Source organism: Rhipicephalus sanguineus, chromosome 6 (assembly GCF_013339695.2).
Source record: "Rhipicephalus sanguineus isolate Rsan-2018 chromosome 6, BIME_Rsan_1.4, whole genome shotgun sequence".
Classification (NCBI taxonomy): Eukaryota; Metazoa; Arthropoda; class Arachnida; order Ixodida; family Ixodidae; genus Rhipicephalus; species Rhipicephalus sanguineus.
The window spans coordinates 45,706,693-45,721,799 of NC_051181.1; the positions used below are offsets into that span (position 1 = coordinate 45,706,693).

The 15,107-nt window shown below is 46.2% G+C and overlaps 1 protein-coding gene across 1 annotated transcript in view; it reads right to left on the bottom strand.

Moving 5' to 3' along the window:
• LOC119397247 (hepatocyte growth factor receptor-like) overlaps positions 1-15,107 on the bottom strand; it is a 101,114-nt gene that overhangs the window by 84,801 nt on the left and 1,206 nt on the right. Inside the window, exons 2-3 of the mRNA XM_049416503.1 lie at positions 14,154-14,205; positions 9,678-9,806 (exon numbers count right to left, since the gene is read on the bottom strand). Coding sequence (XP_049272460.1) covers positions 9,678-9,806; positions 14,154-14,205 — 181 coding nt within the window. The remainder of the gene's footprint in view (positions 1-9,677; positions 9,807-14,153; positions 14,206-15,107) is intronic.

The following is a 15,107-nucleotide window of genomic DNA, read 5'->3' on the forward strand; positions in this document are numbered from 1 at the left end:
CACAAAAATTTTCGCCCCGCGTTATTTTGTTGCAATGTGTTGCTGGGGGCCTGTTAGCCATAACACGGCACATCGCTTGCTGCAGCGCGCGACAGATAATTAATTACAAGCTCCTCATTACCGACACAGCCTCAGTTTCGGTTTGACAGAGCTCCAAAAACGACAAGCCGCCGGGTGCAACTATCACCACCTAGCGAGTGAAACGCTCGGTCACGTGAGCACACAGAACAGTGATGCATTTCCGCGCGGTCTGTCGTCGTCGGGCTCATCGTCATCTGAGGGCGAACATTTTCTTGCGGCGGGGATCGAAGGAATTTTTGGCGTGGTGAATAACTTCAGGTTTGACCCGCTGGCGAGGAGCGATTCGTCGGGAAGCGCGTCAAAACAGAAATGGCGGCTACGACGTCATCGTAACTTGTACCGGCTGCAACGGTTACGTAGGGGAAGTAGGGGGGTCACCTCGGGTCACCTCCGAGGGTGTCAATGCACTAGGTGCGGCCTATAATGCTGGATCGCACTCGCGAACTTCAAAATTCATATAAAATACCTTCCAAGCTTTATTCGCTGTCGGTATTTTGCACATGGTACACGTACGTACACGGGAATCGATCCAGCAGGGTATCTCGGCCGCGAAATTTTGTGTCAGTACCCCTTTAAAGTCTCCCTTCATCGGGGTAGGGCACTCATAAGGCGGCGACCTATTAACCGGGTGTTTCAAGAAATGTGCCCAAAGTTCTCAAACATCAGGGAAATGCGACATTTGTTCGCTGCCTTCACAGTAAATTCTTGAGTAGCCGCAGGCATCTTAAGATGGCTAAAGACATCAAAAGTTAAATTAATTAAGTTTTTAATTAGCGAAGTTAGGCTGTTTTGTCAAATAGGAGAATTAAAGTCCTTCATGTTAAGAACCCGTTGCAGCCTTGAGATTTCGAAAAAGCGGCCTCTAGTAATAGCTGCGAAGTAATGAAATTCACCAGAATTCAGCGGTGAAACGGAAACCGAAACGCGAAAGAGCGCAACTGCCACATTCTTATGTGACGTCCAGAATGAGTGAGCGTCGTTATACCAACCATGCACCGACTTCGTTGTGTGGGTGTGAGGGCTGCGCCTGCAATTATAGCACGCATGACGCACATGTGTTAACGAACGCGGAACAGTTACACCGCTGGCATCGTTGTCTTGAACAATGACGTCATTCCGGTCGTCTGCTTGTTGCGCTGATCGGTGCGTCCGTTTTAGAGTAGCCGTTGAATTCGGTTGAATTTTACTACGCCACAATTATTACTAGAGGTCGCTTCTTCTATAGCTCAAAGCTGTCATGGTTTCTTCGCATGAAGAACTTCAATTCTCCCCTATTTGACATAACCGCCTAACTCCGCTAATTGAAAAGTCAATTAATTTAACTTTCTTATATACTGTCCCAAATGGTGTCTTTAACCATCTTGAGATGCTTGCGGCTACGGAAGAAGTAACTGTGACGGCATGAAACAAAGAGCGCATTTCCCTTATTTTTGAGAATTGTGGACGCATTTCTTGAAACATTCGGTGTATATATATATATATATATATATATATATATATATATATATATATATATATATATATATATATATATATATATATATATATATATATATATATATATATATATATGTGTGTGTGTGTGTGTGTGTGTGTGTGTGTGTGTGACGTGTTATTCTGGGTGAACGCTCACAGTGTAGTGAATCCAACTGTCTCTAGAATTCAACAAATGCTTATGAATCTCACACAAGTAAATATACCATTCAGAGTGCATTTCGGGTATTTGCTCAATGTACCGATCCACTCAAGCACAAAAGATGGGCATTTTGGAAATAATTTTTCAAAACTAACTTGGGATCTAAAGGGATAAAGATATGCGAACTGAAAGCAAGTGTAAGTCTAGCTGCAACACAGAACATTACTTCACTCACTGCACTGAGAAACCCAGGCAGGACAATGCTATATTTTATTTCCACGCCTATTTGCCTAAAAAAGTAGGCAAAATACATGCGTCATTGGATTGCAACAGACTCGTAATACACAACTAAACGAATAAAGATTCACTGTTAACCTAAATTGACCAAGGTTAACCTTCACTGATTCAAGAGCAGGTAGGCTCACGCACAAGGGCGTCGTGAAACAGTGTGGTATATCAAGAAGCTTAGTCGAACATGGTGGTGACCCATGGCGTGCAGCGTCTCGGGGATTGCATTCATCAGTACGATGACACCTATTTCTTTTCCTTTTTTTTTTTTGCTGACACCCCATCCACCGAATAATTGCAATTAAATCATTATCCGAAAAATGGGTGAGCTATAATTCCACTGCGCAAAGCACTACTGCCAAAAAAGAATCAACAGCAGTGATTGTCCAATGGGCGCCGCAGTGCTACAATTAACCTGCCGGGGGGGGGGGGGGGGGGGGGGGGGGAGGGCTGGGCTCCCTCTTGGTCCCCCTTTAAGCCCTGGCCAAAACGGTGTTAAACGGAGCTTGTTGGATCATAGCTAACACTGGTTCGAGCAGCGGAACTGCAAACGAGGGATAAAGAGGGGACACACAAGGAAGTCGCTGTACTAACAACAAGACGTGGCTGTAATAATACCAGGAGTTGGTAGCTGGGCAACGTCCTCGTTGGTTTCTTTGGCCCTCTTTTCCTGTTCGGCTTCTTGAAGCAGTGTTATCCAGTGAAGCGGTGCGCCTTTCATGCGTGTTTCGCCGCGTTAGTCAATTCTAGGCGCTGCGTTGGCATTATCAGAGCACCCGAGCAGCACGCTTATGAAGAATGCTTACGACAGCAAAGACGGGCGCACACCCGTCAGCTCCGCTGGTCATTTACTTTCCCAGGGTGGAATGGCTCCAACGTTTTGTTTCGTTGATAAGGGTACGCCTGACTCGTTCGTATGCTGAACACGCATTATCAATGCATGAAACTTTTATGTCACGCATTGAGTTGCATAAATGTTAATCATTCACATTTATATAACACCAAAGTACTACTACTAACATTTTACTGTATACACCATCGTAAATCACAGCTTTCATAGCAAATCTGTAGCGAACTTTCAATTCATTCAGCTTTTAGGTATGATAATATCACTTCTTTCTTTTGCTATGGTATACCGAATATGTGAATCGTTGTAGGCCATAGCCGAGCCTTCCTTTTCAAAGTGTGTCACCATTGGCTTACAGGTTACTTTAATCTGTTATTTTTTATCTGTTTTGATCTGTTGAGCTGCTATTTTTTCAACCATGCGCAGTTTTCAACGCTTTTATTTAAACAACATTCTCAGCACTTCTTTGACAGGCTGATGGCTATTACTAGAGACCGGATTTTAGGCAAATGCCTATTTTGTTCCTTGCGTTCCTATCGTAGCACTTTGATATATGAGCATGAATTAGAAGCTAAGGAGGGCTTTTATAGTGTTTTTATAGTGCCTATAAATGCCTATTTTTGGGGTTCGTGCCTAAAAGCCTATAAGTGCCTATAAATCCCTATTTTCAAAACGGCGCCTATATGAGCACTATTTAACCTCAAATTTCGCTTTAAAGTGCAATTTGAAACCGTTATTCATGTTACCGGGAAATATTGGCCTTTTAAAACTATATAGAGTTCAACCTAGCCCTCTAGTTCAATCAACTTCGGGAAAAACAACCGCTAGCAGCAGTGAACCTGAATGGAAGCCCGTCTCAGCGTCTGCAGGGGAATGGGGAGAGGGAAATAAATGGGAATCAGAAAGAAGTGGAAAGTGGCGTCCATTGCCGAGGGCGCGACCGGTGGCTTGTACAGCCGGTTGTCCAGTCCAGTGTGCCCAAGAAAGTCAAGAAGAGCCTTGAATACCGACGTGTGGTGGTGGGCAGGGAACAGGAGGTCCCTCTGTGCAGCCGCGGGAAGGTGGAGAACGAATGCGAAACCATGGAATGCCATCAGGGGAAAGGAGGGTTTAGATCAATATAAATAAACAATGTGATGTGCACGCGGCTTTTGTTTTCTTTGTAATTTACTTCTGGAAAAGTCGCTCCGAGCTCACATAAGAAATTGTAGTTAGACACTGGGTGTTGTTGCGTGCCCAATGGCGAGCGTTTTACCACAAGAATGTTTCAAATTGGTTCATTATGAGCCGAGAAACCGTGATGCCATAAGGCGATCTTGAAACCCTTGCCACTAGCCCCGTGTATCCTTCGGAAGCCAAGTCCCTTCCCTGCCCTCTTCAGTATCGCAGACGCAGGATCACATGACGCAGACGCATCAACACGTCATGCACACGCAAGATGACGTGCGCATGACGTGCCAGGCCCAGCTCGTGAACGCGATCGGTGTGTCGTTTCGGCGTTCGTTTCTGTGGGATAGACTCCTCAGCGCGCGCACGTTTGGAAAGGCTGGCTCGGATCATGTATCGTTAGACCGCGTCACACAGCTAGAACTACTGTAAGGGACGATGCACCAAAAAGGCACCAAAGAAGGCAGCAAGCTTTGCCGGGGGTGACATGGGCACGACGCGGGAATGGCGAGAACACGATTGCATGCGGAATTGCGGCAGATAAGTCTGGCATCTCGCTGCGATTAGAAGTAAAAAAGAAAGAGAAAAAATTGGCGAATCTCGCACTAAGCCGAGCAAAGCTCGAAACAGCGAAACTGAACCATTCTGAAGAATAATCTGGTTGTTTCTAGGTTGTTTCTAGGTCATTGCAAGGTTTAGCTAAGTGATGCTGGGTTGTTTCTACGTTCATCCTCGGCGTACAGAGGTTCGAGTTAAACCAGACTGTCACAGACACGACACGGATGTCCAAACTCCCAAGACAGAACCTCGCGCTGAAACTAAGCCTTTGCAACTCTCAGATCTACGGGCACGACGTCGTTGACGTAGGCCTTCCATCGCTTCGGGGTCTTCTCGCACCCTTTCCCGTTTCCTAGTATTCTCTCGCTGTACGTACTCGGGGTCTTCAGCTCGCCGCCATCGCTTCTCGGCCATTTGTTGGGCTAAATGTTGCCTTCTTCGTCTTTAGTTGACCAGTGGTGGGATTTACTTCAATTTCTGTGGCACATACTCGTTTATGAAGGTGATAGTTTTGTGATAGGCACATATCCGTTTTCTGGTAGACCGTACACATTACGGCTAGTCTGAACAGCTTCGCTGTTAAATTCCGTTTCTGTGGTTTATTATTTCTCTCAGCTTTCGTTCATTCACTAAAGCAACAGATTAAACAAATTGCACATGTGTCGAATACTTCTCGCAGCGTCATGTCCTATTCGCAATGCCCACGAACTATAGGTGGCGCGCCGTGCTTTTCAAGATGGCGCCAGGAGGAGGGTCAACCCGTTTGTTAGCATAGGAACAGATAGGACGTGCGGACGTACGGACCGTGCCACTTTCACCGGATGAAGTCATGAGCTGCGCTGAAATGGATATGAGACTAAAATACTTTCCCAAACCATGGAAAGTGCTAAGTACACGCCACCTAATTATTTGCTGCGAAGTGAAAGGTTATGTTTCAGCTCCGTTACCGTGCATAACGATGCTTTGCGAAATCCTGTGCGTGCTACATAAACCTATATGAACTAGAATTGACGTATGAGCTGAACGGCACTCCGAGGTAGTACGTACCGAGCCTGCCTGACGGATTTGCCGCAGTAGTAGACCGCCAGCGAGTAGCGCCATCGCTGCTGCGCGTGATGATGGCTTGCAAACATACAAGTGTTCTGTGATAATACCCCGTCGTCATTACTTGCGCAGTCGAAAACGCGGAGTTACGTCTTCAACGGAACACAAGCATTTAACATGCCATTCAGTAGCGCTTGTGTCACAGCCATGCTGAGACTCTAGCCGTGTGTACTTCACTCGCATGTTGCAGGTTCGATCAGCACGATCGAAACATGAATCGAAAAGAATAAACACGTATGTTTTTCGCAACGTCGAAGAAGTTCGCCGAGAGGCGTGGATTGTGACCGTGACTGCACGTTAGTGATGCAGAACTATCGATGGTACTATCGATACTATCGATAGCTGAGTCACTATCGAACTATCGATAGTGAAAAATATTATCGATAGCGCTCTCGATAGTAAAAAAATTGATGGTACTATCGATAGTATAAAATCAACAGCGCGGACTCCCTGCAGAATAAACTTGGTTTTCCGCGCGCGTGGTGTATAGTGCAGCCGGAGGAGCAGGCTGAAGGGCAAAAAAGTTGATACGATTGTATTCTTCACCAGAGTGCTTTGCTGACAAATGATCATAAAGTCAAACTTCAGCTGTAGCGGAAAGGAAGATTTTACATGTGGTAGGACTGCGCGGCTTCAAAGTGATATTTCATTTTTTTATTTCAAAATAAAAAAAATCAAGAAGTTAATTGTGAAGTGCAACTGGTTGCTTTTGGATACGAATTTATTGATTGACATACTCCGCCATTTTACTGCGGAAATAGTTCATTTCTCTGCCAAAAATTGCTCATAAATTAAGCGAAGCTGGTAGTAGGCTATCACAAATATTTTGGCAATATGGCCGGCGAGCAACCGCATCATTATTCACACCACTATCGATAGTATTGTCACGTGGTTGTGACGGTGAAGAATGCTGCAGCAAGACTGGGAAATACGGAGCTCTTTATTTGGGCGAACTTGTGTCCAGAACATCAAAACTCAAAATGCAAGCGATACATGCTGCGCACTGATAGCGGCGGGAGCAGTCGTCAGCCGTTGAGTAATCTGATCATCGGTGGGACGCGTCGTCCTTTATACATCAGTCATCAAACCTTCCAGCGTTATCGCTGGTGCTCGCGTAAGCTCTCGAATAAGCTTGACTATTCGCGTCCGGCGCGTAACCTTAACAGAATGACCTCAAACAATTGTGAAGCTTCTCACACATTACGACGCGGTCTGTGTCAAACGTTGCTAACAGTCTTTGTGGGCAAAACCCGAATACGTCAAAAGAAAGCAATAAAAACGCATGGCAGTAATATACTAATATCGCTAAATTAATATTAACGATGGTACTACCGATTGCACTATCGCTGGTTTGTCAATAGTAGCGCTATCGATAGTTTGTTTACACTATCGATAGTTTCAAAGAAACTATCGATACTATCGACAGTCAATTTACCGATAGTTCTGCATCACTACTGCACGTTCCATCGCTCTAACCATTTCGCTTCGTTGGTCGAGCTCGAGCGTGTTGGCGGCATGCGGCGCTCCATAATATCCACAATAATTGTGATACATCCAATGCACAAGAGGAACTATGCTTTTATTTTGATCTCGCTCAAGGATATTATACAATAAATACAATCAAAGTGGCTTACGAGCGTGAAAGAACATTAACGCACGAGGGGACGTGAAGTGCAACTCGCTCCTCGTGAGTTAGCGGCTGGTGGTTCATCGTCGCTGTCACTCTCGGTGCTTTCACAGTCTTCTACGTTAAGTGAAAAATCCTCGTCGTCAAGATGGTTTCTTTCAAAATCACTGCTGAAAGCAATCTGAAGAATTTCCTCCGCCGAACGACTCCGACCACTTCGCGTCACCACGTTTACAATTAGACGTCTGGGCACGGAGAACATCTTCCCAATCTTGCTCTCAGACCGGTCAACAAGCAAATCGCTTGCAGTGTGCTGCCACCTATCAACAAACGTACAAAAACAAGCGGCGCAGCGGTGGCTATGAAACCCAACACTATAGTGTACTAGAATAATTATACCCAACACACTGGCGAAGGACGGCGTGGAAAGCGTTCGCTCCACGAAAGGCGTCGAGCAAACGCGTCCTCGAATGATTGAGACGTCGCTCGCACGATTCGTAACAGCGCTTTGCTGACAAAGGATAGAGGCCCTATTTTAATGTATCGCCAACTTGAGATCGCTCAGTTATACATGAGCACATCGCGAGCCCGCGCAACCTCCCTCCCGCGTGCAGTGTTATGGGACTCATGCACTACAAGAAACACTGACCAATTATATATGCAAGTAAAACAGGGTGAGCTTCAACTGAATATGTCAGACGATAACATTTAACTTACCTACGTGGCTACAGAAAGCCTCGCGAAGCTGATAGTATGTGTACACTGTGGGCTAGCATTGAAAGCGCGAGTTGCCACGTATTTTCACGAAAACTTCGCGTCTCGCAAGAACGAATCAGATTTCTCGTGTCACGGAGGGCCCGGTTTGTTCACTGATGCAGGGAACATGCAAAGTCGTAGTGTTCCTTTCTTGCCAACGCGTTAACACTGAGGCTAGCACAGCCGAACAAGGGAGCGACTGCATAGTGCCGCCATTTTGTCGTCTACTAACCCTCCTCGAGAGGACGCTCCTGAATTCCGCTCGGTGGCGCGACAGTCTATGGGCATTGCGAATTGTTAGCGACGTCAGAGCATCAATGTCTACGTAGGTGAGCGACGTCAGTGCCCAAATACCTACGTAGGACCACTCATTGTTGTACGTCAGCCCCTCCATCTGGAGGCGCGCGCCTACGAGAAGAAAGGCAACGGCGTTCACTTTGAAATTTCACGTCTTTCCGCAGCGCGTAGCGTCGCAAACCTTGGCAGACGTGATCGTGAGCGCCGAGTGCATCCATTACACTTGTCAGCTCGAAATGCTCAAACCTGGCGAGGGGCCGTTCGGGGTGTTCACCAACAGGGGAGAAATTGACTCTACGCGATTAGCCCCGGCCAACACTGTCACGTGGGTCGTGACGTCGACGAAGACCGCAGGCGAGGTGCGAGGTGTCCAAGATGAAACTCTTTATTTGGCCGAACTTGTGGCCGAGAAACGGAAAGTTACTTTAAGGCAATACACACAGTAGGCACTGATAGCGGCGAACAGAGCGTCGACCGTCGATCAACAGAATAGCGGTGAAGCGCGTCGGCATTTGTACACGTGCCGTCGAATATTCCAGCGTTATCGCTGGTTGTCGCGCAAACTCTATAGAATAAGCTCGAGTTTTCGCGCCTTGCGCGAAATCTTAACAAAACGATCTACAACAATCGCGAAGCTTCTCGAACAATGAGGCGCGGTTTGCGCTGAGCGTTGCTGACAGTCTTTGCGGGCGAAAACCGAATACAGAAAAAGTGATAATAAGAAAAGCACGTGGCAATACGAAGCATCCCTCCCTTCTGGTCTTTTAGCGGCCTGGGTATCTGCTCCTGTGCTGCCCTTCTTAGCCGCGCCGAAAAGAAAGAGACGCAGGAGTGTGTTGATTCGGCGGTGGGCACTTGACTCACCGTGCCAGACAATAAAAGGAGAGACCGTGTTCTGCGAACCATGCGGGACAAGGGAGAATTGCATGGCTATGTTGAACCGTTGGCGCCTCTGTGCCATCATGAACAACAACATTTCTGACTTTCCTGTCGTAGATACAGGTCGGGCACATCTTTGTTTGAAATTATTTTAATTTATGTAAAAATTTATTGTGCCTATATTTACGATTTTGGAGGCCTGAAACGTTGTTTTGCCTGCCTATTTTTGGCGCCTAAAACGCGCTTTTTTAGTGCTAAAAATCCGGCCTCTAATTATTACAACACGTTTTATTAACGAGCGTTTGGTTCTAAGATGACGATTTAGGACAAGTGTAGTACAGCTTTTTTCTGTTCTGCATTGCGGCATACGTGACGCAGCATCGTGTATTTCGTGCACTAAAAACGTTGGGAAATAATATAAGCCGGAAAATGCTTACACTGTTTCCTGCCAGGAAATATCCGTGTGAACCATCGCGGTCCACAGCTGTGGCCTTCTCAATGGGGTCAGGTGCTATTCGGAACGTCCAAAGGGGCTTCGACTTCAGCGACTGATCTAAAATAACGTACTGCAAGAAATTGGCAGGTTATTTAGCGTCCTCTCTTATTTTGCAAGAGTAAATGAAGAACTATACCAGCAAATGTCAAGAAAGGGCGCTAAAAAAAAACGGACGCAAGAGAGACGAAGGAGACAATCCAAGCGCTCACTGGGATTGCATAGAAGCCTAGTGTTTCGCCATTCAGTAAAAATCCAGCTCTGGGTGAGCGCTCGTGTTATCGCCTTCGTCTATCTTCTGTCTCGCCCAACAAGTCATCCTTCTATTATCAGTAAAAAATGGTGATATCTAAAGCCACACATCTTTCGCCATCCTTCCAGTGCACTCACCAACCAAAGGCAGAGCTTTCTGTTGCACAAATGCCGTTACAGATACGTCCAAACTGTGAATGGCACTAAACACTAAACGGCTTGCGTGCTCAAATATGCCAGCAAGACTCAAACAAATGTCAAAGTCCATAGAAGGTGTAGTGTCGGTTCTATGGTATTATCGGGGGTTCAAAAATTCGCAATATAGGCTTCGAGATCGAACACAATCGACACCTAGCGGCGAGCGGACGAAACCCCGTAGTGTGGATCGCTCCTTGCGTCGTCTGCTAGCGACACCGTGCTCGCATGTGTGCGAACGTCATGCACGTCCTCAGAGGGCAGCTTATTTCGTTGTGTTAGCAAAGTCTCAAATGCTTTACGTATGCCTACACGATATGCACAAGCACGTTGGCTTCCAAGGCTTGTGTGTACTCTAATAAATGAGTGCACGCACGTGTTCTTATGACGCTATACGTAATCATCGCACCATCTATTCGCCAAAATTATTTCAATGCGCGTGCCACTTTGTAGTTTAAGCACACCACATAAGGCACTTGGCATCGTCTAAACAAAAGAAATACTAAATGTCGAAGTGTGAATGCAGAATTTTAGCGACACTATCTCATGAAATGTTGGCGATTTCGTAATCCTTGTGTTACCGCAAAGCATGAACTAGCGTCTCCAAAGCCGCTAGGCCTCTAGCCATGCACTTCTATAGTGGTACACGTATTAATGCAAGAAGGAAAGCAGAGTGCACAAAGTCCTACTTCAGCAAATTACGCAAAAATACTGGCTTTTTGTAGCCACTAGAGCAAGAAGTAAGTACCTAATTGGCTCAGTCGCGCTACACCATTGCTATTGTAGTATACGCAGAGCACAAGCTAAACACGTACAAATAAAAGAAGAAAAAAACATCGAGGACAGTGAAAAATACGACTGTCACCGAAGGCCACCACCGCATTCATCGGTAGGTTGCGCTTCTCTCACACGCAATACGCACGTTGGAAGGAAGGGAGGGCGACGTGCACACAGCGCTATCGTTCCGTGTCGTCCTGCGTTGTCCCTGTCTTTAATTGCGCTGTGTTCTATCCAATGCTTCACCAACACGCCCAAGCTTATACACTAAGTAATAGGAACGTTGCCGGCTTCGTGCATTAATGTGGCAATGGAAGGTGTATATATCACTATTAGGCTGCAGTCAACATGTTCGCCGACAATCGGCTCATACCACTTACAGCGAAGCGCTGCTGTGTACATTTGGATGCGTGCCGCTGACCGCCTATCCACACTAACGCGACGACTGTGCTGCCACCTGTAGCCAGATCTCGCGGCGAATAGGTTCGATGCGGTCGTCGCAGCACGTGCAAGTAATCCTCACAGGATTACTTGTCCTCGGCCTTTTTTAACTCGCTGTGGCGCATACTCGTGGTTCGTCCATACATAGTATGGGTCTTTCAATGCCTATGCATTATTTGATAAGTACACCGGCAAAGTTGTGTTGATAACATAAAGCAACGCGTTTTCCACAGGAATATATATAAGGCTCCATACGAAATGTGCGCGAAGGCTTAATGGTAAATAATGAACAACGACTCGAACGTATGACTTGCCCAATGTGTCAGGACTCAAACCCTCGGGGTTCTGAGCCTGTGAGCAGACGGACTCTGTCGGTGTTCGGGAATGTTCTCAATTGAATATTTTCGCGTAATTGAAGGAGTGTTCGCCCACTGGAATTAGAAAAAATTTTGCGGTGATACAGTTCAAAATTTGTGGGTGGACCAAACAGAAAACTTGGGGCGGGCCAAATATGGGAGCGGGCCAATGGCACTTTGGAGGTGTAGCAAAAGGAAAACGTAGTGGTTGACCGAAATTGGAGAGTGGTAGAGATATGTGAGTGGACAAACCCAAAATTCAGGGGTAGACAAACGGTGAAAAGCCGAGGATTGGCGAATTTAAGGGATGGGATCTGATTGGTAAATGGACCTGTTGAGGACTTGATTAAGCTGAAGTGAGAAAGAAGCACGTATACAATTGGAGAACAGAGAGTAGAATACGGTTTCTTAGAAGTAGAAGCAGGCCTCGCCGTCAGTGGAGTAGCCAGAGATATTTTTGGGAAGGGTTCAATCGCCCTTTATGTATTTTCGTGCGTATATTTGTATGTGTGTACATGTATATACACATGCAAAATCGTAAAATCATAGGGGGTTGGGCGGGATCTGAACCCCTCTACCCCGCCCTGCTTACGCCAGTGCTCCAGTACGGCGAGAAGGGCACTTAAATGTTGCGGTCCATGCATCGCTACAAAGGGAGGTCGACGGCAGCGGAAATACAGTCACAACGAAAGCGGGAGAACCATTCCACCACAAAGCGGTGGGAGTTTTCCTGGAAAGTGCTAAAATAATGCAGGTCCGCTATAGTAAAAGCAATCGGCGTTGGACTCGCAAGGTAGAAAGTGAAGGAATGGAGCGACGGATGCACGCTATAGGTGAATTGTAAATTTTTGGGAGCGTCATACGTCATGGCCGCCCTAATTCGAAGGTTTGTGGGGGGGGCGAACAGCAAGAAATATAAGGGCTTGGGACAACCGAAAACGTTGAATGTGGGGGATGTTTCGGGGTGAGTCAACTGGAAAACTTCTGGTTGGACGCAAACTTGGACTGGGCCAACTGTAAGAGTCCTGTGTGGGCCAACATTCGAGGCTGCGCCAAATGAAAATTTGCCGGTTGTCCAAAATTTTGCTGTTGGGGGGCTCAACTGAAAGCATGCAGGTGGACGAAATTTGAAGCAGGACCGAAGTCTCGGAGAACTTCTGGGTTGGCCAGAACTTCGGGCTGGGCACGCGAATCATATTTCCGGTTGGGCCAACATCTGGGTGAGGGCCAACTGGAAGGATGGAGGTGTGCGAAATAAAAAATTTAGGGTGAACTAAATATGTAGGCGAACGGGTAGGCTAACTAGAATGTTTGTGGGTAGGCTAACTAGAAAACAAACATGTGGCCACACTTTGGGGGTGGATCAAAATTCCGGGCTTGCGGGAAGGCTAAAATTTGGGGCTCCGCCAAATCTAATGATTTATATGCGGACTGACCGGTAAATTTGTGGTAGCGCCAGCATTAGGCAGTGATCGAACTAGAAAATTAGTGTGTGATCCACAATTTTGAGGTAGGCCAACTGAACTGCAAACTTAAGGCATGGGCCAGAATTGGTGTGGGCCAACTAGAAAACTTAGCGTTAGACTTTGCCTTGACACGATTTTGCATGAACCTTTCGTATGTTTGTAAAAATCAGCTCGAATAGGACGGAGCACAAGACTAGAAGTACACAGTACGAGCGCTGTCTAACTGAAGTTTATTGGAACAAAACAAAACATTAAAAAAAACGAACGCAACGAAACCAACACCACGCGTGCGCATAAATTTTAGGTGACATCAGAGAAATGGTTAAGCGTGCGTACCTCACAATCTAGCAGACAGTCTAACAAACAAACAGGGTGCGCACGCTTAACCATTTCTTTGATGTCCCCTAACATTTATGCGCACGCGTGGTGCTGGTTTCGTTGCGTTCGTTTTTTTGTGTTTTGTTTTGTTCCAATAAACTTCAGTTGCTAGACAGCGCTCGTACTGTGTACTACTTGTCTTATACTCAGTGCTGTTCACGCTGATTTTTACAAACATGCATTCTTTCCAACTAGCCCACTTCTCTACCTTACTGACGCTTTTGTGCAGATGAACTTATCCTATTCTACGGTCACACATATGCACTCAAAGAGAGGAAGCGGTAGGCGGTCCAAAAGGCACACAGTTTAATAATAGAGCAATTTCTGAAGAACATTGTATATCTAAAATATTGCATAATAAATTGTAAAACATATGTTTACCACTGGTTTGTTTAGCGATGGAAGTCGCAATTGGCTACTAGAAAGAGCATTCAAAACTTACGTTGACTCTTATAATACAGTAAAACGATCGTGCTACAACGAAGTATAAGCACGTCAGGCGATCAGTATTCGAATGATTGTAACTCCTCGCTTTCAAGTCTGGCACATACTTACCTTGTGCAGATTTCCTTTTCGATCGCCAACCCACGCAACAGTAGTTCCTATTCTGCTGCGTCACTGTCAACGATGTTATTTCGCTTTCGAGCGAGACGATTGATGTGGCCAGCAGCGGAGTAACGCTTTCAATATAGTTGTTGACACCCGGTGAGCACAAATTGTCGCTACCAGGTTTCTGGAAAGAGGAATTCAACACAGCAGCCGCGGATGACGCGATATTGAGCTTGCAGAGTGAACCATATGTATAAATTTTTACAGAGAATGTGACGCGCCACGGTGGCCTAGCGGTTATGGTACTCTAATAATAATAATTGTTGGGGTTTAAGTTCCCAAAACCACGATATGATTATGAGAGACGTCGTGGTGAAGGCTTTCGGAAATTTCGACCACCTGGGGTTCTTTGACATGCACCTAAATCTAAGCACACGGGCCTCGAAGCATTTTCGCCTGCCATCGAAAATGCGGCCGTCGCGGTTGGTATTCGATCCCGCGACATTCGGGTCAGCAGTCGAGTACCCTAACCGGGGATCGAAATCCCGGCCACGTTGGCCGCATTTCGATGGAGGCGAAAATGCTTGAGGCCCGTGTACTTAGATTTAGGTACACGTCAAAGAACCCCAGGTGGTCGAAATTTCCGGAGCCCTACACTACGGCGTTGCTCATAATCATATCGTAGTTCTGGGACGTTAAACTCCAACAAATATTATTACAGAGATTGTGTTGGCAGTTCTCCATTTCGCTGTACGCACCGAGTTCTTTCAGTTGTTATTTTTTCATCCGAATATATTCGTTACAACAACGCCGAAAATGAAATCAGTTGCATGTGTGCACTTTCTCTCGTTCTTTCGATAAGATGTAACTACAGAAACAATACGAACCATCGTTGCACGTCGTTTCGTGCCACGTATCCTCACACACAAAGATATTGCGTTTGGGGGTATCACGTTTTTC